This window comes from Bombina bombina, chromosome 10, assembly GCF_027579735.1.
Source record: "Bombina bombina isolate aBomBom1 chromosome 10, aBomBom1.pri, whole genome shotgun sequence".
Lineage (NCBI taxonomy): Eukaryota > Metazoa > Chordata > Amphibia > Anura > Bombinatoridae > Bombina > Bombina bombina.
This window is the reverse complement of record NC_069508.1, coordinates 23,356,445-23,380,124: the sequence shown is the minus strand read 5'-3', so window position 1 is coordinate 23,380,124 and position 23,680 is coordinate 23,356,445. Positions and strand designations below refer to the sequence as shown.

The following is a 23,680-nucleotide window of genomic DNA, read 5'->3' as shown; positions in this document are numbered from 1 at the left end:
AAATGAATCAAGTTCCATATACTCAGTAATGTGTATATACTGTATATATATATATATATATATATATATATATATATATATATATATATATATATATATATATATATATATATATATAAGGTTTAAAATGGAGGCTAATCCCTCTTTTCTCTCTCACTCCTCTCTTTTTCTCTCTCTCTCTCTCTCTCTCTCTTTCTCTTCTATTTATCTCTCCTCTATCTCTCTCTTTCTCTCCTCTCTCTCCTCTCTCTCTCTTTCTCTCTTTCTCTCTGTCCTCTATCTCTCTCTCCTCGATCTCTCTCTCCTCTATCTCTCTTTCCTCTCTCTCTCTTTATCTTCTTTTTCTCTCTTTCTCTCTTTTTCTCTCTCTCTCTCCTCTCTCATCTCTCTCTCTCCTCTATTTCTTTCTCTCTCTATATATATCTCTCTCTTTCTCTCTCTCTCTCTCTTCTCTTTCTTTCTTTCTTTCTCTCTCTCTCTCCTCTTTCTCTTTCTCTTCTCTCTCCTCTCCCTCACTCCTCTCTTTCTCTCTCTCTCTCTTTCTCTTATCTCTCTCTCTTCCTCTCACTCTCTTTCTCTTCTCTCATCTCTTTTGTTTAATAATTATTAGGATTAATAAAAAAAAAGGGTTAAAAAAAGAGTTTTAAATATAAAAATCCTAATGCCATCCCACCCCCTGATCAATTGCCATACCTACCGTAGACCAACAGATCAATTTGCCGTTGTTTGGATCCAGCCACATTAGTAGCTAGGCAGAAGTAGCGACCAGAGTCAGTGACATCAGCTGAAGGAATAACCAGGGATCCAGCCTCAGTTATAAAATACCTAAAACAAGGTGCATGAGATTAATGTACAGAAATTCTTAAGAAAGTACTTTACAATCGTAAACTCTTCAGATTGCACCCTCACTCTTATTTACTGTCAGTTTTATTACTATGTACTGAAAAGAAAGAGGGATTGATAAATAATCTATATAATGCCTATGTAATATATACATTTAATAGATTATGAGTGCTACCTAAAGAGTACTGAGTATGAGGTATTCTTTGGGATGAGATATAACTCAACACAGGTAAGTAAGATGTAATGACAAATTTAATATTTGGGAATCTCATCCCACAAATACCTTTTGTTGTAAAAACATTAATTTCTCCAAAACTACCTTGTGACACTGTGCAATGATAAATGCTGAGAGCGTATGCTGTCGGCATTTATCTATGTGTAGCGGACATTATCCGCAATATCGGATCATGTGCACTCGCACATTAGTAAATAGGCCCCTAGGGGTCATTAGAGTGTGTCATTTTTGCATCAGAATGTCACTTTAATATTTAGACTTTAAGTATCGGCACAATAGTACTGTGATGGTGTAATTGGAGTAGTGTCTGACCTTGTATTATTACCAGGCAGAATGGCGCCCTCTTTTCGCCACGAGATGCTTGGGTAAGGTACACCAGATGTTTTACACTCCAGGGTCACTGTTTTGTTAATCAACGTTGTCATTAAATTAGGTCCCTTGTTTATTGAAGGAGGAACTGTGAAAGCAAAGCTGGAAATTATTATGTATTCAATGAAATATTTCACTGTACTACATCACATTCTAGTTGTAGACATAAAATCTGGTAGTAACAACAAAAATCTATACAACTCTCTGTATGGCATTATTACAAACATTGTTGCAAATACTGTTGCCATTTAGTGCTGAAGACGTGCACACTCCTAAGCATACCTCAGTATACTCTCAGAGAAAAAAGTTACATTTAAACAAAGTGTTCAAGAGAAAAAAGTACATTTAAACAAAAGTAAATTTGACAATATTAGAAAATATTTTTTTTTCAGTTGTACAATTTATCTTAATCATGAAAGTTTAAATTTGACTTTTAAAACTATAAAGTAGTCAGCCTTCTTTGTTAATGTTATTTTTAATATAATATGGTTTGCACAGCACAAGGAGCAACGCATTTCAGCAATCTTATAAATAAAACGATTACATTCATAGTGTATGAACATGTACAGGAGCGTTCGCATAGAAATAAATAGCTATTTGACCCATTTTTAAAAAAACATTTTCAAAAGATTGGTACTTAAATAAAAAATTAAAAAATCTTCATCTATCTGTATTTAATGATCCAGTATCATGTAGAGAAGCTAATTGCTATGTAGGCAAAATGCACTCAACTGGGTGTCACCCATATATGACTCCCTGGTAAGACCTCACCTTGAAGGAGTAAAGTTTTGGGGACCAGTTATTAAAAATAACATTACAGAATTAGAAAGGTGGCAGAGAATGGCTACAAAATGAATAAGGGGACTATCTACTGTAGAAAAGAGGTGACGCCGTTACTTTATATTCATGGTTCTTATACAGAGTTGTCAGGAGAACATTTATTCCAATAGAATTGTTTGTGACAGCTTAGGGCTACAGGAAATTAATGTTAAATCTCAAAGAATAAAAATATTTTTTTTAGTGTAAGTGCAATGAAACTGTGGAACTCCTGAGTAGCTAGTGACTGTCGCTACAGTAAGTAGAAAAGGCTTAGATATATCTCTATGGCTACAAATAGAATCCAGGAGTGCTAGTGTTAAATGGGTAGGCTTTTTTAACCCCTTAACGACCACAGCATACTTTGCTGGTCTTAAAGTTTTTTGGATATGAAACCCAATTTTTTTCTTTTATGATTTAGACAGAGCAGATCATTTTAAACAACTTTATTTACTTCTATTTTCACATTTTCGTAGTTCTCTTGCTATCCTCCTGAACAGCAGGGAGGTAAGCTGAGGAGCGTGCATGTCTCTGCAGCACCATATGGCCGCATTGTACATTTGCCAGATGCAGTTTGTTTTCCTGCTATGTAGTGCTCCAAACATGTGCACGCTACCTACCTAGGTATCTCTTTAATAAAGAATTACAATGAGAACAAGCACATTTGATAATAGATGTAAATTGCAAAGGGTTTTGTTTGTTTTGTTTTTTAATTGTTTGCTCTGTCTGAGTCACAAAGGAACATTTTGGGTTTCCTGTTCTGTCAACATATAACGTCCCGTGAGGTGCCAATACATGCGTATTCTTATGTGTATGGTCTTACTGGATTACATTTATCCAGACAAATCTCTTCTTCTGTCAGCTGTATAACTTATGATATAGTTTAAGTTTATATATATATTGATTTACAGACAGACATACATATGGTATGATAGATAGAGAGAGAGAGAGAGAGAGAGAGAGAGACGGACAAATGATAGATAGATAGATAGATAGATAGATAGATAGATAGATTATATATATATATATATATATATATATATATATATATATAGAGAGAGAGAGAGAGAGAGAGAGAGAGAGAGAGAGAGAGAGAGAGAGAGAGACAGACAGATGATAGATAGATGATAGATAGATAGATGATAGATAGAGATATAGATAGATAGATAGATAGATAGATATAGATTTCTCTCAAATTATGCAATAAGAAGTATAAAAAAAAATCTGAAAATAGATAAAATGGTTAAAGTAAATAAAAAACAAGTGTTACCATAAACATTCAGCATAAATTCTCGTGTAGATTTTCCTGCAACGTTACTTGCAACACACGTATATCTCCCAGTGCCTGCAACTTGTACATTGCTTATCCGGAGGTATTGCCCATTAGACAGAATTTGTATTTGTGGATCAGGCTAGAAATACAAATAATCATTTATCAGTGTAACTAGTGTCAGCTGTCGTCATTGTCACTTTGTGTTGTTTACCAACATGATTATCCCATTACTATTCATGAGAAGCAGTAACTCATAAACTAGACCAGTTTCATCTAAAAGTATTCCCCAGACTTACAGCCACACATGTAATATTCATTACCCTAAAGGGTTTATTAGCAGACAGATATATTGTGGAGTAATAAGAAGATGGCTGAGCAATGTAATATATCTAGATATGCTAAATATATATCTAGAAAGGCTCAGACAAGCAATTACTACACCTGGTGTCTCATTTTCATCTATATATTGTACTAGCTGTTTTCCCTATACAAAATCCTTACATATATATATCATGTATTTACCTGTCGTCTGTCTGTTAGTCTTACTTACCTGTCTGTCTGTTAGTCTTATTTACCTTTCTGTCTGTTGGTCTTATTTACCTGTCTGCTGTACTGCCTATTTACTGGTCTGTTTGTCAGTGTCTAGCTATCCACCTCTCTCTACCTACATCTATATATATCTGTATTTCTACTTATCTATCCATCTGTATATCTACTTGTCATTCTGTCTATCTACTTATCTAGTCATCTATATATCTACCTGTCTGTCTACATATCTATTCATCTGTATATCTACCTGTCTGTCTACATATCTATTCATCTATATATCTACCTGTCTGTCTACATATCTATTCATCTGTATATCTACCTGTCTGTCTACCTGTCTGTCTACATATCTATTCATCTGTATATCTACCTGTCTGTCTACATATCTATTCATCTGTATATCTACCTGTCTGTCTACCTGTCTGTCTACATATCTATTCATCTGTATATCTACCTGTCTGTCTACATATCTATTCATCTGTATATCTACCTGTCTGTCTACTTATCTATTCATCTGTATACCATCTGAATATCTGTTTGACAATCTGTCTATTTACTTATCTATCTATCTCTATACCTACTGGTCATTCTGTTTGACTATTTATCCATCTGTATATCTGTTTGATATTGTGTCTATCTACTTATTTATCCGTATGTATATATACCTGTCTTTTTGTATATCTTTTTATTTATCCGTCTGTATATCTACCTGTGATTTTATCTATCTACTTATCTATCTGTATATCTATCATTCTGTCTGTCTGCTTATCTATCCATCTGTCATTCTGTATGTCTACCTAACTATGCACATGTATATCTACTTGCAATTCTATTAGCCTATTTATCTATCCATTTGTGTATCTACCTGTCATTCTCTCTGTCTATTTATCTATCCATCTGTGTATCTACCTGTCATTCTCTCTGTCTATGTATCTATCCATCTGTGTATCTACCTGTCATTCTCTCTGTCTATTTATCTATCCATTAGCCTATTTATCTATCCATCTGTGTATCTACCTGTCATTCTCTCTGTCTATGTATCTATCCATCTGTGTATCTACTTGTCATTCTCTCTGTCTATGTATCTATCCATCTGTGTATCTACTTGTCATTCTCTCTGTCTATGTATCTATCCATCTGTGTATCTACCTGTCATTCTCTCTGTCTATGTATCTATCCATCTGTGTATCTACCTGTCATTCTCTCTGTCTATGTATCTATCCATCTGTGTATCTACCTGTCATTCTCTCTGTCTATGTATCTATCCATCTGTGTATCTACCTGTAATTCTCTCTGTCTATGTATCTATCCATCTGTGTATCTACTTGTCATTCTCTCTGTCTATGTATCTATCCATCTGTGTATCTACTTGTCATTCTCTCTGTCTATGTATCTATCCATCTGTGTATCTACCTGTCATTCTCTCTGTCTATGTATCTATCCATCTGTGTATCTACCTGTCATTCTCTCTGTCTATGTATCTATCCATCTGTGTATCTACTTGTCATTCTCTCTGTCTATGTATCTATCCATCTGTGTATCTACTTGTCATTCTCTCTGTCTATGTATCTATCCATCTGTGTATCTACCTGTCATTCTCTCTGTCTATGTATCTATCCATCTGTGTATCTACCTGTCATTCTCTCTGTCTATGTATCTATCCATCTGTGTATCTACCTGTCATTCTCTCTGTCTATGTATCTATCCATCTGTGTATCTACCTGTCATTCTCTCTGTCTATGTATCTATCCATCTGTATATCTACTTGTCATTCTCTCTGTCTATGTATCTATCCATCTGTGTATCTACCCGTCATTCTCTCTGTCTATTTATCTATCCATCTGTGTATCTACCTGTCATTCTCTCTGTCTATGTATCTATCCATCTGTGTATCTACCTGTCATTCTCTCTGTCTATTTATCTATCCATCTGTGTATCTACCTGTCATTCTCTCTGTCTATGTATCTATCCATCTGTGTATCTACCTGTCATTCTCTCTGTCTATGTATCTATCCATCTGTGTATCTACTTGTCATTCTCTCTGTCTATGTATCTATCCATCTGTGTATCTACCTGTCATTCTCTCTGTCTATGTATCTATCCATCTGTGTATCTACCTGTCATTCTCTCTGTCTATGTATCTATCCATCTGTGTATCTACCTGTCATTCTCTCTGTCTATGTATCTATCCATCTGTGTATCTACCTGTCATTCTCTCTGTCTATGTATCTATCCATCTGTGTATCTACTTGTCATTCTCTCTGTCTATGTATCTATCCATCTGTGTATCTACTTGTCATTCTCTCTGTCTATGTATCTATCCATCTGTGTATCTACCTGTCATTCTCTCTGTCTATGTATCTATCCATCTGTGTATCTACCTGTCATTCTCTCTGTCTATGTATCTATCCATCTGTGTATCTACTTGTCATTCTCTCTGTCTATGTATCTATCCATCTGTGTATCTACTTGTCATTCTCTCTGTCTATGTATCTATCCATCTGTGTATCTACCTGTCATTCTCTCTGTCTATGTATCTATCCATCTGTGTATCTACCTGTCATTCTCTCTGTCTATGTATCTATCCATCTGTGTATCTACCTGTCATTCTCTCTGTCTATGTATCTATCCATCTGTGTATCTACCTGTCATTCTCTCTGTCTATGTATCTATCCATCTGTGTATCTACTTGTCATTCTCTCTGTCTATGTATCTATCCATCTGTGTATCTACCTGTCATTCTCTCTGTCTATGTATCTATCCATCTGTGTATCTACCTGTCATTCTCTCTGTCCTCTTATCTTTCAGTGTGTCAGTCTATTTCCTGTTCTATATAACAATTTACGTATAGCACAAGGATGACATACCTGTATCTATGTATTTCAGAGACCTGAGGAAATAGAGAAAAGCAAGAACAAAGACACATAAAAAAGGAAAGAATGTTATATAGATATAGTTGCAACAAAAAGAGAAAATGAGAAGTAATAAAGACAAAACAGAATAGTGGCTCTGAAATGTGACATGTTATATAATCTGCAGTTTCTGGTTGTTTTAAGTCACTTTGTAATGAATTATCCTAACCACTACTTATGTATTACCCTGGTTGGTCATCACATATGAGTATTTAGATAAGTACCAGGAAGGGTTCACCATCTTTCAGCCAGGTGATCTTCGGTGGGGGTAGTGCATCTGATTTACATTCCAGGGTAATTTCCTTATTTTGTAAAACAGTGACATTGTGATTTCTGCTTACACCAGCTATATTAGGTGGCACTAAAATAAAATAATGTTATAATGATAAAAAGTCCAATGAATGTAAAACATGCAAGATGGTAAAATAAAGCCTCTAAACAGTAGCAGTAATAATGCTGTGTGTAGTATCTCCATTTTCATAACCATTTCTTACCCAAACCGCTACTATATAGTGACAGCTCACTGTCTGCTACTGCATGACCTGGTTCTGTCAATGATCTCCTTTAATTATTTAGTGGAGTTGCTGTGGGGTCTTGCGGTTACAGTTAATTGCACTGGTGTATCTGGTTAGCTTTAATTGTGTTGAGAGTTTGTGCTTAGCATAAATTGTGTTTAGAGTTAATTGGAGTTGGGAGGTCTGGTTAGGGTTAACGGTAATAGTAGGTCAGGTTAGGGGTAATGGTGATGGCTTGTCTGGAGGATTTTGCTTTGAGATAGCTTGTGCTCTTGATTTAAAGGAGAGGGTTGTTGGCATTTTTTTTAAATTGTAGTAAAACTTAACTGCTGTAGCAGCTTCTTTAGTAAGTAAAGGAGGTGTCTGTCTATCACACTCTGCAACAACCCATCCGGCGCTACAATTTGAGCCAGGTATGATAGCTTACAAGAGGTTCCTTAGAGCGCCAGCCGGCACACAACTGTCATGCCAAGGAAAAAACTGCACACAGTCTATCTCTAAATGCTTTAGCATTTAGATTAATTATGTTTTATATTCTCCCTATGATAACATCAAGTCTCCCCACTGGTAAATGCATTCAGTGTTCTCATTCCTTCCAATAAAATCGCCCTGCAAACAACAGTCTTGGCCTGTTCCCAAGTCAAAACTGTGCATGTGAAATAGTATATGTATTATGTAATAAAAATATATTTCTTTACTTGTTCCAAATTATTGTGCGATCTCGTAGATTTAAATTTGCTAAAATGTTTTGTGTACACAAAATATTACATGTTAACATTATTACTTGATCAAAATCGCACTACTATAGGTAATGTAGAATTAAATGATCTATAAATTCAACCATTTTAAATGGAAGAACAGTAATCTTTGAAAACCAAATTATAATGCTCATAAAATTGGACATCAAATATAACGTCTACTTAATAGCCACTTAATAGATTCAATTTTGTTATTTTTTGAAAATTAATTAAATGGAATGTTAATTTTATTACTATTTTATGTTGATGATAAAGAAAACTAAAACACATTATTTTCTAATTCAGCTTGGTATACACAGAAAAAGAAATGCAAGTGGAGACATTGCTGATATTTTCTATAAAGAAAAGACATATTTCACACATTTCAAAATTCAAATTGAGCTTACGGTGAACTGTAACTGAAAAATCCTTCTTAGCATCTCCAGCTTGGTTAGAAGCCAAACATGTATAGTGCCCCAAATTCTCTTCCTGAAAAACATTGTATAAATAAGTCGAGGGAACATACAATCTAAAAACATAAAATCCTGATTTATAATGACATATGTAGAAAAGGAACCACTAAGCAGATATGATATTTGGACTTTTTTAGTAGAGATGTCAATATATATCTTAACGGTCAACATCCTAATCAAATACAATCCCATTCAATGCATATAAAACAAACAAATATAAATTAAGCAACGATGCACGTGACACACACACTAAAAATAAAGTGAACACCTGAGCATTTCAGAAACATATTCTAGAGCAGTGCTCCAAAAGATTTTTTGCATTGTTGTATTTAATTTTTCATAATCGACACACAAAAACTAATTGAACCTCATTAAAATTAAATACAAATTAAAATGATAAGGTATATGTGGACAATGTTACACATTGTGGGTTAATAAACCATTTTAAGAGTTGTGATTTACGTTTAAAGAAAATACTAGTTGCAAATTAGGACCTTTTTTGAACTGGTTTTTATCCTTGCATTTGTTTTGTAGTCCACCCCACAATCCAAAGGGAATAGACTAAATGGTATGCAGCCTGCTATTCATATCCATCATTGTACCACAATGTTGCAGAACCATCACTTTCAAAAGAGGATTGTGAACCATCACACTCAAGTTTCTCAAAGTATGTGCCATATATATTTTATATCTTTAAGATCAGTGTTTATTTGCTCTTCAACATGAGAAAATAAAGTAATTTATAAGGTTACGCAGGCTGCTTTCAAGGACCTTTTCACCCATGACCTTCATTTTTATAAAGGTTAGAAAGAAAATTTGAGTTCACAAACTTATGGGGGCATAGAGACTATAAAACAACCCATTTCCTCTCTTTTATTTATTTATATATTAGGATTTCAATCAATGGTTTATCAGCTACCTGAGCACTTGTAATCCGAAGAACCTGCCCTCCTTTCATGACATACACGTTGTCTGTCGGAGACAAGGTCTGGCCATTCTTCAGCCAAGTTATCATCGGAGAAGGAAACCCTACAGTTGTACATGTGAGGTCTAACTGGTTGTTTAACACAACAGACAGATCTTCAGTAAGTTCTGAGCCATTAATGTGAGGAGGCTCTATGGAAACAAAATTAAAATACTACATACAAATATCTTTTTACAAAAATAGAAATTATTAATTTCAATCACAAAATATTACTTGTCGATGTTTACAATACATATAAATAATGTAATGGTTATATATCTACTAGACCCATTTAAACGTAAATAGAGTATTCACCTCATTGCCTTGACATTGATACAGATGTTGGGGGAGTGGCAAGAAATAGGAGAGGTTGGGTGGAGTAGTGGGAATGTAGCATCCAGTGCTAGATTTTACTTTACAGAAATACATCAGAGGTCGCCCCACACATTGCTGCAGAATTGCTCTTGATATTTAAGTAGCATCAGTTGTGACAATAGGTGGAGGGAATTCCACTGCATTTTTTTAGAACACTGAACATGGTAGCCAGAAGCACTTGTATGTGTAGGCAATAGTTCTACCAAACTTGACAGTCTATAATGTCTACCATTATAATAATTCCATGTTTTTGGGAGGTATATAAAGAGATGCAGGGGTACACATTCCTCAGGGGATGAGACTCACTAGGTTTATAGGACATTCTTGTGTGAGAAGCTGTAAGACAGTTATTAGTTCAGGCACAGAGATCCACAGATGGATATGTTTAAAACATGGCCCAACTGTTATACTTGAAAATTATACTTTGAGTTATATGTTGTACTATCCCAGTTGTTCAACAACACTGGAGCTCAATTAGCTGCCACACGTTGCTCTCAGAATGATTCCTGCTAGCCCCTGAGCAATGAAAATGTCTTCTGCATTAGTTTATCTCAACTACAACCCCTAAGAGTCATTTAATCAGTCAACAGTGTTTAGGCAGTAAAATCTTATAATCTGGCCTGTTATGGAACAAGATCTGAAAAGAAAAGTAGACCTGAGTTTTGACATCTCTGCAGCTTTAACACATTTGAACTAATTAGATAAAATTTAACTCATTTTACACACCGGATAAACATTCTAATTGTCTAATGTCTCAAGTGCCTGAGGATTAGCTTGCACGATTATCTTATTGGAGCCAATTTTATAGCCTGTGGCCTAGTTTCCGTTTGTCGTGACATAGCTTACTGACCTAGCTGTTATTAAAATCCCTTCCCCCCAGATACACCTTTCTCACTGAACTAAAGACACTCCCAATAGCCTTTGACTGGCATTTGATAAACCACTCCCTATTGAATTGGGGTATAAAAAACTGGAACACTCTCTTTCTTTCTCTTTCTTTCTTATCCTGTTCCTGAAAGGATGGCTGATTTTGTACACATTGGATAATGTGGCTAAGTATATTCCTTGGATAAAATCCTGTGATTATTTTAGCAGTGTTGCAGAAATTGTAGTATTGTAGTAAAGTTGCCCTGTCTTAATTATTTGGACTGTTTTGCTGTAAAATAGATGTGTATATATACCTATAAATCTTTCTCTTATTATTAACATATATTGATTCCAAATAAACTGTTTGTGGAAAAATGGAGACCCCTTTTAATTAATACCACACCATTGAGGTGGTAAAGCTTGGAATATGGTGGTAACATAAAAAATCTACATAGATTTTAAAGGAGATAAATGTTTTTGCCACCAGTTTCTAAACTTTACCACCTCATGGAAAATTACCAAAAATTTTAACTTACCTATAACATTTAGGATAAAGTGCTTGCTGATACTCCCTGCTTCATTTGTTGCAATACAAGTGTATCGACCTATGTCGTCCATTCTTGTATGAGGAATATGTAAGGCCATTCCTTTACTTTCAAGATCTGATAGAGACACATCCTCTATGGGCTTTCCATCTTTATGCCATGACATATATGGGGCTGGTAAACCATCAGTAAAACAGGTCATGGTGATATGTTTTCCTTTAACTACTGTAAGCTGTTCAGTTACTCCTGAGTTCTCCATACTTGGTGGTACTAGAAAAAAACAAAGAAAAAACAATAAACATAAAAATGATTAACATTTACAACAGAATATTGTAGATTAATGTAACATTTCCTCATAGAAGTATCTTCTTCAGATAGACCAAGGTCAAAGTAGACTATCATTATGCTAATTATGGATTTAAATGTTTTGTTGTTAAACCAAACTGATATGTTAAATCTTGATCAGATTAACACTAATGTGTGTATTTTTTGAACACTTTTGTTCGTTTGTTTTCGAATGTTTGCACAACATTCTAACATTCGTTTAATGTAATAGTATTTCTAATGCTTTCTTTAAACATAATATTCATTTTGAATTTTTCTAATAATTCGATTCAAATTATGCAATATTTGAATACAAAAAATTTGAATCATTATATTTGTAATAGTATTTCTAATGCTCTCTTTAAATGTAATATTCTAATTATGCGATATTCAAAATAGAAACATTCTGACATATTTGTATCTATTATGTATCGATTTAGTAAATTCCCTACCACATGAACTATTGAACTTCTGAATAGTATTTGTTAAATCGAATTTTGCATTCAAAATTTTGAATGTGAATATTCAATCTAATTATGAACATTTAAAAATGAAAGTAACATTTGATTACCTAATTTTAATGGATTTTCATTCTTATCAACATTCGATTGTCCAAAACTAATGTCCACAGGACTATTCATTCTAACAAAAGAATTACACTTTCGCCCATCTCTAATGACAAGTAATAACCACTAAATACTCCATAGTTTAATACAGAACCTTTTCACCTATGTCTGTCAATCCCTCTTGTAGTCATGGCCTTCTCTGCCAGATATTATCCTTATAATTCTAATGACTTCTCTTTAACACATTACATGAGCGTTATCCATGTTCCTGAGTTAATTTGCTGGTTTGTATTCTGCTAAAAAGTTGAGATAGAATAACTATACAGTTAGTTTAATAATCTATTGTACTCTTTAGACTATTCTTTTATACTTTAATGTTCTAAATTTGAAATAATATAATGTTGTGGTCATTATATATTCCTTTATGCATAACATACACTAGTCTATAATTTAGAGCACACAATATGTTTCTATGATTTGTCTGTAAAGCAAAGTAATAGTTTACCATAGACTTGTAAGTTGTAATCTTTTCTATCCACTCCAGCTCTGTTGGAAGCTATACATGTGTAGATACCAGCATCTGATTTCTGAATCCTTGACATCCTAAAATGTATTTGCAAAAATTACTAACCAATCAGTAACAGTTATTTATGAAGACCTAATATAAAATGTACTGTCCACAAATATCAAATTTATAAGGGGTTTGGTATAATCATTTTATTCCAGACACTAGAAATGAAACTAAATTACTTCCAAAGCTTAGCTAAAGATTTCTATTTGGGTAATACACAAGAAATTTCTATAATAATAACAACAATATGTTAACATGACAAACTAGACATTATAGAAACTGGTAAAAATCCAATTACCAGTTTCGCCTCATAGAAATATGACAAAAAATTGAAAACAAAAGTGTCTAAAGAATCTCATATAGACCATGATAATCGCTAGAAATGGCAAAACAAAAACAAAAATGTAAATGAGGTCTTTGCACCTTAATATGTGGTACTGGGGTGTCTCCGCTGCAAACAGAGACATTAGAATCATGCTTCACTAATAAGACTAGGAAATTCAAGAAATAAAGTCAATATACGTATCCAAGAACAAAGGTCCACAGCCTCAGCCTATTTGTCAAAATGCCATGGTATGTCTTGAATTTAAGAGTCCACAATGTTTGCAATGTCCACAATGTTCTGTAGTCACAAGCAGTTGAAGTTCATAGCACCAACAAGGAGCCAGCTGCTCTAATTGTCCAAGGTAGAACATTATTTACAAGCCCAGTGCTCTACGCCAAGGGCGGTCAAGAAGGTAGAAGGGGATTTCAAATAAATAAATGTAGGCATAAGTTGTAGAGGTTGAGCACCTCAATTTGTACCCCCAGGAAACTTGTTGGTCAACTTTTTCTCCCCCAAAATTGTATGGTCTAGAACCACCCCTGGTATCAAGGACAGTGACTCTGTGCATTACAACGGGGTTTTCTTCTGGTCAATACCAGCTTCATTGACTTGGGAATAAATTAACAGCTGGCAAGGCGATCAAAAGATCATTATGCTGTTAAAAGTATCATGATGGTGTGACCAGCCACTGGCAATATAGAAAAAAGGTCTGCCACGGGCAAGGAAATATAAATGATCAGTGTATGGAACTGGGACAATACAGTTTAAATAAATGGGAAGGGCATCCTTGCTCTGAGCAACAGTTATTAGTAAATCTATTTTACCCAAATTAACATCTAGCTGAAAGCTTACATTTCATTAGTTAATGTGCAAACACAAGATTATCATTTTTCCAGGAGACTACATATAATATATACTTTTCTGCACACTGCTGCAAGATTTCTCTGTTATCTCTCTGAGATCTTAAATGTATCTGATGTTTATATAAAAAAATCAGTGCTCATACATAAGCCCCATAGTGTGCATTTCCCCCAATCAGACTGATCTTCTACTATGTACGACACACTGCTCCTTCTCTGATCTAATTTTATTCCACCTCCTGTCTACATAACCCTACTTCTTTCCAAGACATCAATGACCAATTCTATCTTATTGATCAGTATTGCTTCAGACCTAAGCAAGAGAGGAAACTCTCGAAAGCTTGTCTTTTACTATATAATACTAGTCCAATAAAAAAGTATTACTACATACCACAATACAGGGATATATATATATATATATATATATATATATATCCCTGTTCTTTTTTTCACAGTTACCTGAACATCTGTCCAGCTGAAAGGAGCCTTACATGGGAGGATACAGGAAGGGGAAGACCGTTTTTTAACCAGTTGATTTGTGGAGCTGGAGAACCAGTTGCAAGACATTCAATATTTATGGAAGCATCTAACACAGCAGTTAGTCGCACTGGTTTGACTTCATTCTCTGCAATTCTAGGAGCATCTAAAATAAAAGAATACAACACAATTACTAAGTGAACACATTTTTAAAGCATCTTGTAACAGAAAAGAAAGTAGTGATGGGTCCCCATGCATGGTAAGCAAGAAACATGCATTTTACTATATGTAAGAATCACTCGGGTGACATTTTGCACTCATGATTTACTAGAACAGGAAACCAAAAAAACAAAACCTATTCTTATCTAGATCAGAAAGAATCAGATGATATTATCAGGAACTTTACCAGTATCTGAGGTTTGTGTTATTATTAGTGTTTGTATTATGACATTTAATTGGTTAATGTTTATTGAATGTAGCTGTTCAAATATCAAACCTAACACCTGAATATTAGGATGTAACATATGAACATTATAGCTGAATAAAGATTGTTAAAGACTTACATTGAAATGTGTGAGAATCAGATGTAACATTTGATTATTGAATGTTATGTTTGATAGTTGTCACATTCAATAGAATTTTTTTTCTTTTCGCAAAAACTAAATGTTAAATATTTAGCTAGCATTTGGCAATCTCTTACAAAGAATGAATGTGAACAACATGTTTTTTAAACTAATGTGCCAAAAGTTTTACTCATCCCTATTTAAATTTTCCATACAACATTTAAATATTTTTTAAATCTGTTTTTTATTAAATAGATCATGACCCACGCATTTTTATGAAATAGACCAGTCATTGCTAAACTTGGCACCCCTGAAGTTTCAGGACTACATTTCTCATGATTCTCAAATAGACTAAGCATCATGGGAAATGTAGTTTCAAAACCTCTGGAGCGCCAAGGTTCGCCATCACATGACCCACATCTTTTTTAATTAAATAGATCAAGACCTTCTTTAATTTGCTAAACAGTTCAGTCTCTTAAATTTAGATATGCCAAGCCATGTTTCTTTAATTACTCTGTGTGTGTGACTTCCCCCAAGAGCAAGGATCTATATTCACTAAAGAAAATGATTAGGATAATCTTACTACACTGTAAATAGCACCATTAATCCATTAGAGTATTGAAATATAAAGTTGATGTACCATATACATTGACATGAAATATTCGGTCATCTTCTCCAGCAGGACTAGTTGCCACACAGGTATATTTTCCCATATCAGTTGTCTGAACATCAGAAATCATTAGGATTTTTCCATCTGAGTTTATTCTTGGCAATAAGAAAAATAATATTAAGCTTCCACTATACACATGATGACAGCAAATATTATTATCTATTAGATAATTTATCATTTATTGTACTACAGAAAATGAAGGTTATTACTAAAGAGAATTAGTCAATTCAAAAAGATTACTTCTGACTGACTGATATTCTGCTGCCCATCAATCTCACCCTAATTTTTTAAAAATGCTCTCATGCCCCATATACTGATAAAAACATACAAAAAATTGTTGAGCTAATTTAACTTGGAATAAATAATGAAAATAGATTTTTGTGCTACTTTCATTTAAATATCAGTTTTGATGTCCATAAAAAGTAAAACCATATGCATTTTTGTGTACATATTATTGTCAGCATGAATCATCAGAATCCCTTTACCTTTCTGCATATTTTAGATATATGTCATACATTTATTTTCATGATTCACTGATTTTTTTTTCTCTCTCTTCTCACCTTTTTCTCTCTTTTCACCCCCATCACTCCCCCCTCTCAATGTTTCCCCTTTTTCCCTCTCTTTCAATGTTCTACAAAAGAATACCAACTTATTGATATCTTACCTGATACCACGATTGTCGTTATTGATCTGTTTACCATCCTTAAGCCAATAAATAACAGGTGCGGGGATCCCATCAGCACTGCATTTGAGCTCTACGTCTTCTCCTGGTAAAGCGTTCACCTCACTGGGTACTCCAGACCCCACAATACTAGGGGGAACTTAAAATATTTACATAGTTTTATGGCAGACTCAGCTATGAAAGTCTTGAAACAAGATTTTTTAAAGTGCTACAATTAAACAAATTATAGACTTGCCTTGAATTTTTAGCACAAAGTTTTTTTGAGCTGTTCCTTCAACATTTGAAGCAACGCAAGTGTATGTCCCACTATCCACTAACTGCGCTCTGGTTATTTTCATTTTGCCGCCACCAGAGAGAATATGAATATCCAGAGAGTCTGAGTACCCTAAACATTTAGAATAAAAGAAAAAAATATCAATAACAGTTTGAACAGTATAGCTCCTAAAAATGGTCTGCAATCTCATTTAATTTTAATACCAATTTGATTTGGAATCAGAACCAACCAGGTTCATAAAATACCTTATCAGAAAAAAATATCAATAACAGTGTGAACAGTATAGCTCCTAAAAATGGTCTGCAATTTCATTTAATTTTAATACCAATTTGATTTGGTATCAGAACTAACCAGGTTCATAAACCTTATCAGAAAAAAATAGTTCCAAAATTAATGTTTAATGGACTAATATAGGAATGGACCAAAACTGTGAAATGACACAGAAGCACTCATGGACAAAACTAACTTATATTTAAAGAAAAAGGACATTAGATCAATAGCAAGTAGTCCGCTATAGGAAGCGTAACATGGCAATAACTTGTTAAAGGCTAAAAAAAATGTATGAAAGTTAAAATTAAACTTTTATAAATACAGCATATAATTGTAATGTACTTCTATTTTCAAATTAGCGTTGTTCTCTTGGTAGCCTTTGTTGTAAAGCATACCTAGATAAGCTCAGGAGCAGAAATTAACTACTGGGAGTTATCCGGTAACACATATATATCTCTTGTCATTGACTCATCTGATGCATTCAGCTAGCTCCCAGTACAGAATTGCTGCTCTGGAACTGTCCTTTCAGGGTTTGAACCCATAGGGGTCAACCACAATCCTTTAGAAAAACTAAGAAACTGCTTTATCTGCAAAAAATCCCCTAGATTTTAACAGAGATTTTCTGTAGAAAATCATAGATAAGTTTTTGTTTTTTTTAAGTATTGGGATCTGCCCTATTGTTATATGAAAGAAATAGTGCAGAAATAAAATGTTCCTGACACATTAGAACATTTTCTTTTTGCACCTATATTCCCTTTCTACAGATATCCAAATCTATTCAGTTATCAATTTCATTTCATGATTCACTTTTTAACTAACTTTCCAATTGACTTATTTCTTTTGGTATCCTTTGTTGAAGGACCAGCAATGCACTACTGGGAGCTAGCTGAACAACACCAGGTGAGCCAATGACAAGAGACATATATGCAAAGTCACCAATCAGCAGGTATAGCTCCCTGCTCCTGAGCCGACCTAGGTATGATTTTCAATCAAGAATACCAAAAGAACAAAGCAAATGAGATAATAGAATTAAATTGGAAAGTGGTTAAAACTACATGCTCTACCTGAATCAAGAATGTTATATTTTAACTTTACTGTCCCTTTAAAACATAATTTTTTACCAACAGACAAAACTTAAAGATAATGCATTTATATTACCATTAATCTAGTGTGAGAGTCCCTATCTCTTTCCAATCATAATTTCCTGCTGTACCAAAAAGTTACCTGTTGCATAACACTGTGTTAGGGCTATCTATTAACCCTATATTGGGCCAGATTACAAGTGGATCTCAAAATATCGCTTTGCGATGGGGGAATTTGGTGGAAATTTATCAAATTAACCAGAGATCTGATCTCTTGTTAATTTTATAAGCTCTAATTGCTACCGTGAGCTTGCGGTAACAATAACCAGCCACTTGTAATGGCTGGTTATTTATTGCGTGTTTGCAAACAAGCAAATTTGCCTGTTTGCTGGCGCGTGGTAAATTAATGGGCTATTACACCAAGAGGCCTATTTATGAAATGTCTGTCGGACCTGATCCGACAGTGCGGATCAGGTCCGACAGACATCGCTGAATGCGGAGAGCAATACGCTCTCTATATTCAGCATTGCACCAGCAGCTCTTGTGAGCTGCTGGTGCAACGCCGCCCCTTGCAGACTCGCGGTCAATCAGCCGCCAGCAGGGGGTGTCAATCAACCCGATCGTACTCGATCGGGTTGAATTCTGGCAATGTCTGTCTGCCTGCTGTTTCTGGTGAGTCTGCAGGCTCGCCAGAAACACGGGGCCTCAAGCTCCATTCAGAGCTTGATAGATAGGCCCTAAGTCTTCATATATCCTATCAATTTTTTACAACTATAGTAATAAATGTCAGCACATACGTAGTTTACATTTACCTATTTCATGTCCATTTTTAAGCCATCGTACATTTGGTGTGGGAATTCCATAAGCGTCACATGAAAATGTAACAGAGTTTTGTACAGTCACATTATGATATTCTTCCTGTGGATTTTGTATGCTTGGTGGAACTGCAATAGAAACCACAGAATTAGTTTTATTTTATATGTACAAGCCTAGCACTTGCCTACATGTTAAGCACTCACCGTACACGGTCAAAAAGAATTTCTTTGTATCTTGTCCAACAACATTAGTCACTACACATTCATATTCTCCAGTGTCAGATACCTAAAAGACAACACATAGAATCCAATAATAAAGACAAATCAGTATAAACCCTAAAATGAAAAATCCTGTGTACAAGAAAAATAATAATAATAAAATAAATATACCGGTATATATAAGAAAATATAAACTTTTCAATACAGCATATAAATATTGTTCTATAATATCTGGAGAACCAGGAATATATACACACACCAAACCTCAAGAGAATATCTTTAATCATATTGTGTGTGGTATTTCAGAAAAATGAGATTTCTCAACGACTTTACCAAAGCGTTCTTTATTTTTAAATGATGGCCCCCTGCAAGGATATTTTGGTTGCCTGATTCCATAAGTAGACGGCCATTTTTGTACCAGTTGATAACAGGAGGTGGGATGGCTTCAGAATCACACTCCAGACTGGCTGAAGCAGTAACCCGAATATTTATTTCTGAGAAAGCTTCTCTGCTATGGTCCACAATCCTAGGGGGAACTGAAAGCGAAAATAGACCCAATTAAAAAAAAACAAGGCTTTCTTAGTACCCGTTGTCAACAATTAATTTAAACTAACCATAGATATTCAGGTGAAATGTTTTCTTGCTTTCCCCAGCTTGGTTAACAGCAATGCAGGTGTATTCCCCTTCATCAGCGAGCTTAGCTTGCGGTATCTGAAGAATTCGCCCACCTGAATATAAAAGCAATATATTTTACATATGGATGACTTGCTACCTAAATTAAACTAAGGAAAATGCTAACTGACTTTATATTTCTATATGTCAATCCTGGTTGATATTTAGTGATGTTTAAAGAGACATAAAACACTAAATACATTTTATAACCATAGTATTGAGGTTATTCCCCGCCTCTCTCTAGTCATGGGCGCGCGCCATGGTGAAATCTAACTTTCACTACATCTGTGCTGACCGGTTTGCACATGTGCAGTAACTCTCCTTCAGATACCTGCAATGTAACCTAGGTTCCAAAATGGCAGCCTCCATGAGGGAGGTGCATGCATTTACTGTTTAATGTCCTTTTAAACTTTTGCAAAATGAACAGAATTATATACATGGTAACTAGTTGAATTAAAAATGCAATTGTCTCCATAGGGCCCTACATAAAATTATTTTGGATTTTGCCACAGTGGATATGCCATAGCTACAATGTTACCATTGCAACACCATCACCATAAAGACAATATGGCTGCAGCAAAGTCACCTTTACAGCAGTTCTACAGGCAACATTTCTGCCTGGAAGTGGTAAATCCCTATAAACCTCATGGTATAATAGAGAGATGCAACACATTGCTTTGTAAAGCACTGTAGCCCTCTCTGCATCCATTACATGATGTTGTGAAAATGAGGAGTCACATTAATCAGTATATGAGCTCCCTTTGTGGCATTTCTGGCCAAGTCTCATGTCAAACTGTAGACCTGGTGGTTTGATACCATTATGCTCTAATCATTACGCTGCTCATAAACATACATTTAAAACTTGGTAAGAGTTTCTTGCTAGACAGTTTTGTTAGCCTATTTGGATAACCTCAACCCATGTTTACACTTCCAGATAGGCTGTTAAACACTTTTAAGATATATTTGTAAATGTAGGTTCTGACCAGGCACAAGTAGGTGATGGTTCAGGTTATGTGGTTTTCCATCCTTTAACCAGCTGATCGCAGGCGGTGGGAATCCGGTCACCTCACAGGACAGAGAGATGAAGTGACTTTCTACCACAGTGACATTTTCAGTGCTGTTGCCAATAACGCTGGGAGGAACTGCAACCAAATAGGTACAAGGAAATGAGAAGGTTGTCATAAAACAAAAAGGCATAAAGGCACTCTGCTTAAAGGGACAGTTAAGTCAAAATTAAACTTAAATGGATTGGATACAGCATGACATTTTTCCAGCTTTCCAATGTACTTCTATTTGCTTACTTCTCTTGGTATCCTTTGTAAAAGAGTAATACTAGGTGAACTCAGGAGCATGCATATATCTTGTGCATGCTCCTAAGCTCCTTTCAGCCTATCTAGGTTTATTTTTCAACAAAGGATACCAGGACAACCAAGCAAATTGTATAATAGAAGTAAATGGTAGAGATGTTTAAAATTAAACAATCTATCTGAATCATAAATGTTTAATTTTCAATTTAAAGTCCCTCTATGTCATTTTGAAGTAAAAACTAAGCTCCCAGAAAAAAACATAAAAAAAAACCAAATTTAGTAATATTATTAAAAGTAGCTCTTTCTCTTGGTCTCCCCTAGTTCCTTTCCATAAGAGAATATTGAGGTACTGTACACTATATGGCAGCTGTGTTTGGTATATACTACATATAGTGCAGAGCCTACTTCAGTATGCTTTTATGGAAGGCATAAGGTTTCAAGAAAGGACACCAAGAGAACAAAATAAATTTGATAATACAACTGAACTGTAAAGTTGTTTTCTAATTATGGCTTCTATTCCATTGTAGTCAATCACATTTTTTGGCAGTTTTTTGGCTCAGCGTACAACTTCTTTGACATCTGAATGACTACAATGCAAACGTTAACACCATTCTTGGTTGGAAAAGTATCGGATCGGATACTGGTTTACCCATACAATGCGAGGACAGCATCACCATAACAACCCACCCAACCACAAGTTATTAACTAAACATATAAAAAAATTGACACATAAAATTGTAATAGCCAAAAGCACCTTATAAATGCTGAATGCCCACAGATCGACCAATAACACATATTTTATAAACCATAATGATATCGGCAACAGTATTTGTACATGCTAGGAATCCGAAAAACTTCCCATGTCAACAACTGTTCCAGCCCTTTTTGATGATGATTTAATTGTGCCAAATAAAGAAAAAAAATGTAAAAACACAAGGTAAATATGTCTACAAGATACTGACAGTTGTCACATGCAGAGAGAGAGGAGACTGTCAGGAGAGGAGAGAATTTTGTACCAGCACAACGAGGATGAGTGGCCTGGTCAGTTGGTGAGAGCGACTGGGCACCTTGCAGAGGATTTGTATTTATTTTTTTATGTAACAATTGGTGTTTGATGATCGACAGCCATTATCAGATGTGTTTTACTTGGTGAAATTATTATAAGTTTATTTTAAAAAATAACAACGGCTGATCCTATTTTTGTTATGTTGAACGAGATTTTGAGAAAAGAAAGATTAGAATTGAGGCCGATTTGCTTTATCTGAATCATGAAAGTTTAGCTTAAACTACCATGTCTCTTTAATTCACCTAAAGGTTACCCAGTATCTCCAGCTCCCCCCCCCCCCCGTGCTTATGTTATTCTATGCAGCTGGTTCCTAAAAAACACTGAATTTTGTCCACTAAACCATCTTACATTCATCACAACCTAATGTTTAGGAACAAAAAAACTAGAATAGATATTTGTAAAGAATAATATGCATAGATACACACTTCTTTACAAGTCAACAGACTATCCGTTTGTCTGTTTGCCTATCGATCTATTTATCATCTATCTATCATCTATCTATCATCGATTTATCTATATATCTATTATATATATCCCTGTCTATTTATCTAATAAATGGCTAGATTACAAGTTTTGCGGTATGAGTGAAAAAGCAGCATTAAGGCTCTTTTTCACTACCGCTGGTATTATGAGTTTTGCAGGTTTAGGGGAACTGCACACTTTTTTGGCCTTAACGCAACGTAACTACTGCAGCTTTCAAAAAGTTCTTTTTCAATGGGACTTCCTTTGCGCCGGTATTTCGAGTCTGCATGGGAGGCCAAAAAGTGAGCGGTACAGCCTATACCATCAAGATCCATAACGTAAACTGAAAGTCAGTAGTTATGGGTTTTACGCTACAAAGCTGTAACATAAAACTCATAACTAAAGTGCTAAAAAGTACACTAACACCCATAAACTACCTATTAACCCCTAAACAGAGGCCCTCCCGCATCGCAAACACTAAAATAAAATTATTAACCCCTAATCTGCCACTCTGGACATCGCCGCCACTATAATAAACATATTAACCACTAAACCGCCCTACTCCCGCATCGCAAACAATAGTTAAATATTATTAACCCCTAATCTGCCGCCCCTAACATCGCCGCCACCTACCTAAATTTATTAACCTCTAATCTTCCTCCACCAATGTCGCCGCCACTATACTAAATTTATTAACCCCTAAACCTAACCCTAAGTCTAACCCTAACCCCCACTAACTTTAATGTAATTAAAATAAATCTAAATAAAACCTACTATTAATAACTAAATCATTCCTATTTAAAACTAAATACTTACCTATAAAATAAACCCTAAGCTAGCTACACTATAACTAATAGTTACATTATCTATCTAGAGTATCTAGCTTAGGTTTAATTTTTATTTCACAGGCATGTTTGTATTTATTTTAACTAGGTAGACTATTTACTTAATAGTTATTAACTATTTACTAACTAGTTAAAATAAATACATATTTACCTGTAAAAT

The 23,680-nt window shown here is 34.8% G+C and overlaps 1 protein-coding gene across 1 annotated transcript in view; it reads right to left on the bottom strand.

Moving 5' to 3' along the window:
• The window catches only part of HMCN1 (hemicentin 1), a 297,578-nt gene that overhangs the window by 69,474 nt on the left and 204,424 nt on the right, over positions 1 to 23,680 (bottom strand). Inside the window, exons 58-74 of the mRNA XM_053693857.1 lie at positions 20,824 to 20,982; positions 19,783 to 19,896; positions 19,502 to 19,704; positions 19,154 to 19,235; positions 18,947 to 19,078; positions 16,744 to 16,893; positions 16,491 to 16,647; positions 15,797 to 15,921; positions 14,576 to 14,759; positions 12,866 to 12,963; positions 11,462 to 11,740; positions 9,639 to 9,835; positions 8,654 to 8,735; positions 7,219 to 7,355; positions 3,534 to 3,675; positions 1,391 to 1,535; positions 698 to 825 (exon numbers count right to left, since the gene is read on the bottom strand). Coding sequence (XP_053549832.1) covers positions 698 to 825; positions 1,391 to 1,535; positions 3,534 to 3,675; positions 7,219 to 7,355; positions 8,654 to 8,735; positions 9,639 to 9,835; positions 11,462 to 11,740; positions 12,866 to 12,963; positions 14,576 to 14,759; positions 15,797 to 15,921; positions 16,491 to 16,647; positions 16,744 to 16,893; positions 18,947 to 19,078; positions 19,154 to 19,235; positions 19,502 to 19,704; positions 19,783 to 19,896; positions 20,824 to 20,982 — 2,514 coding nt within the window. The remainder of the gene's footprint in view (positions 1 to 697; positions 826 to 1,390; positions 1,536 to 3,533; positions 3,676 to 7,218; positions 7,356 to 8,653; positions 8,736 to 9,638; positions 9,836 to 11,461; positions 11,741 to 12,865; positions 12,964 to 14,575; positions 14,760 to 15,796; positions 15,922 to 16,490; positions 16,648 to 16,743; positions 16,894 to 18,946; positions 19,079 to 19,153; positions 19,236 to 19,501; positions 19,705 to 19,782; positions 19,897 to 20,823; positions 20,983 to 23,680) is intronic.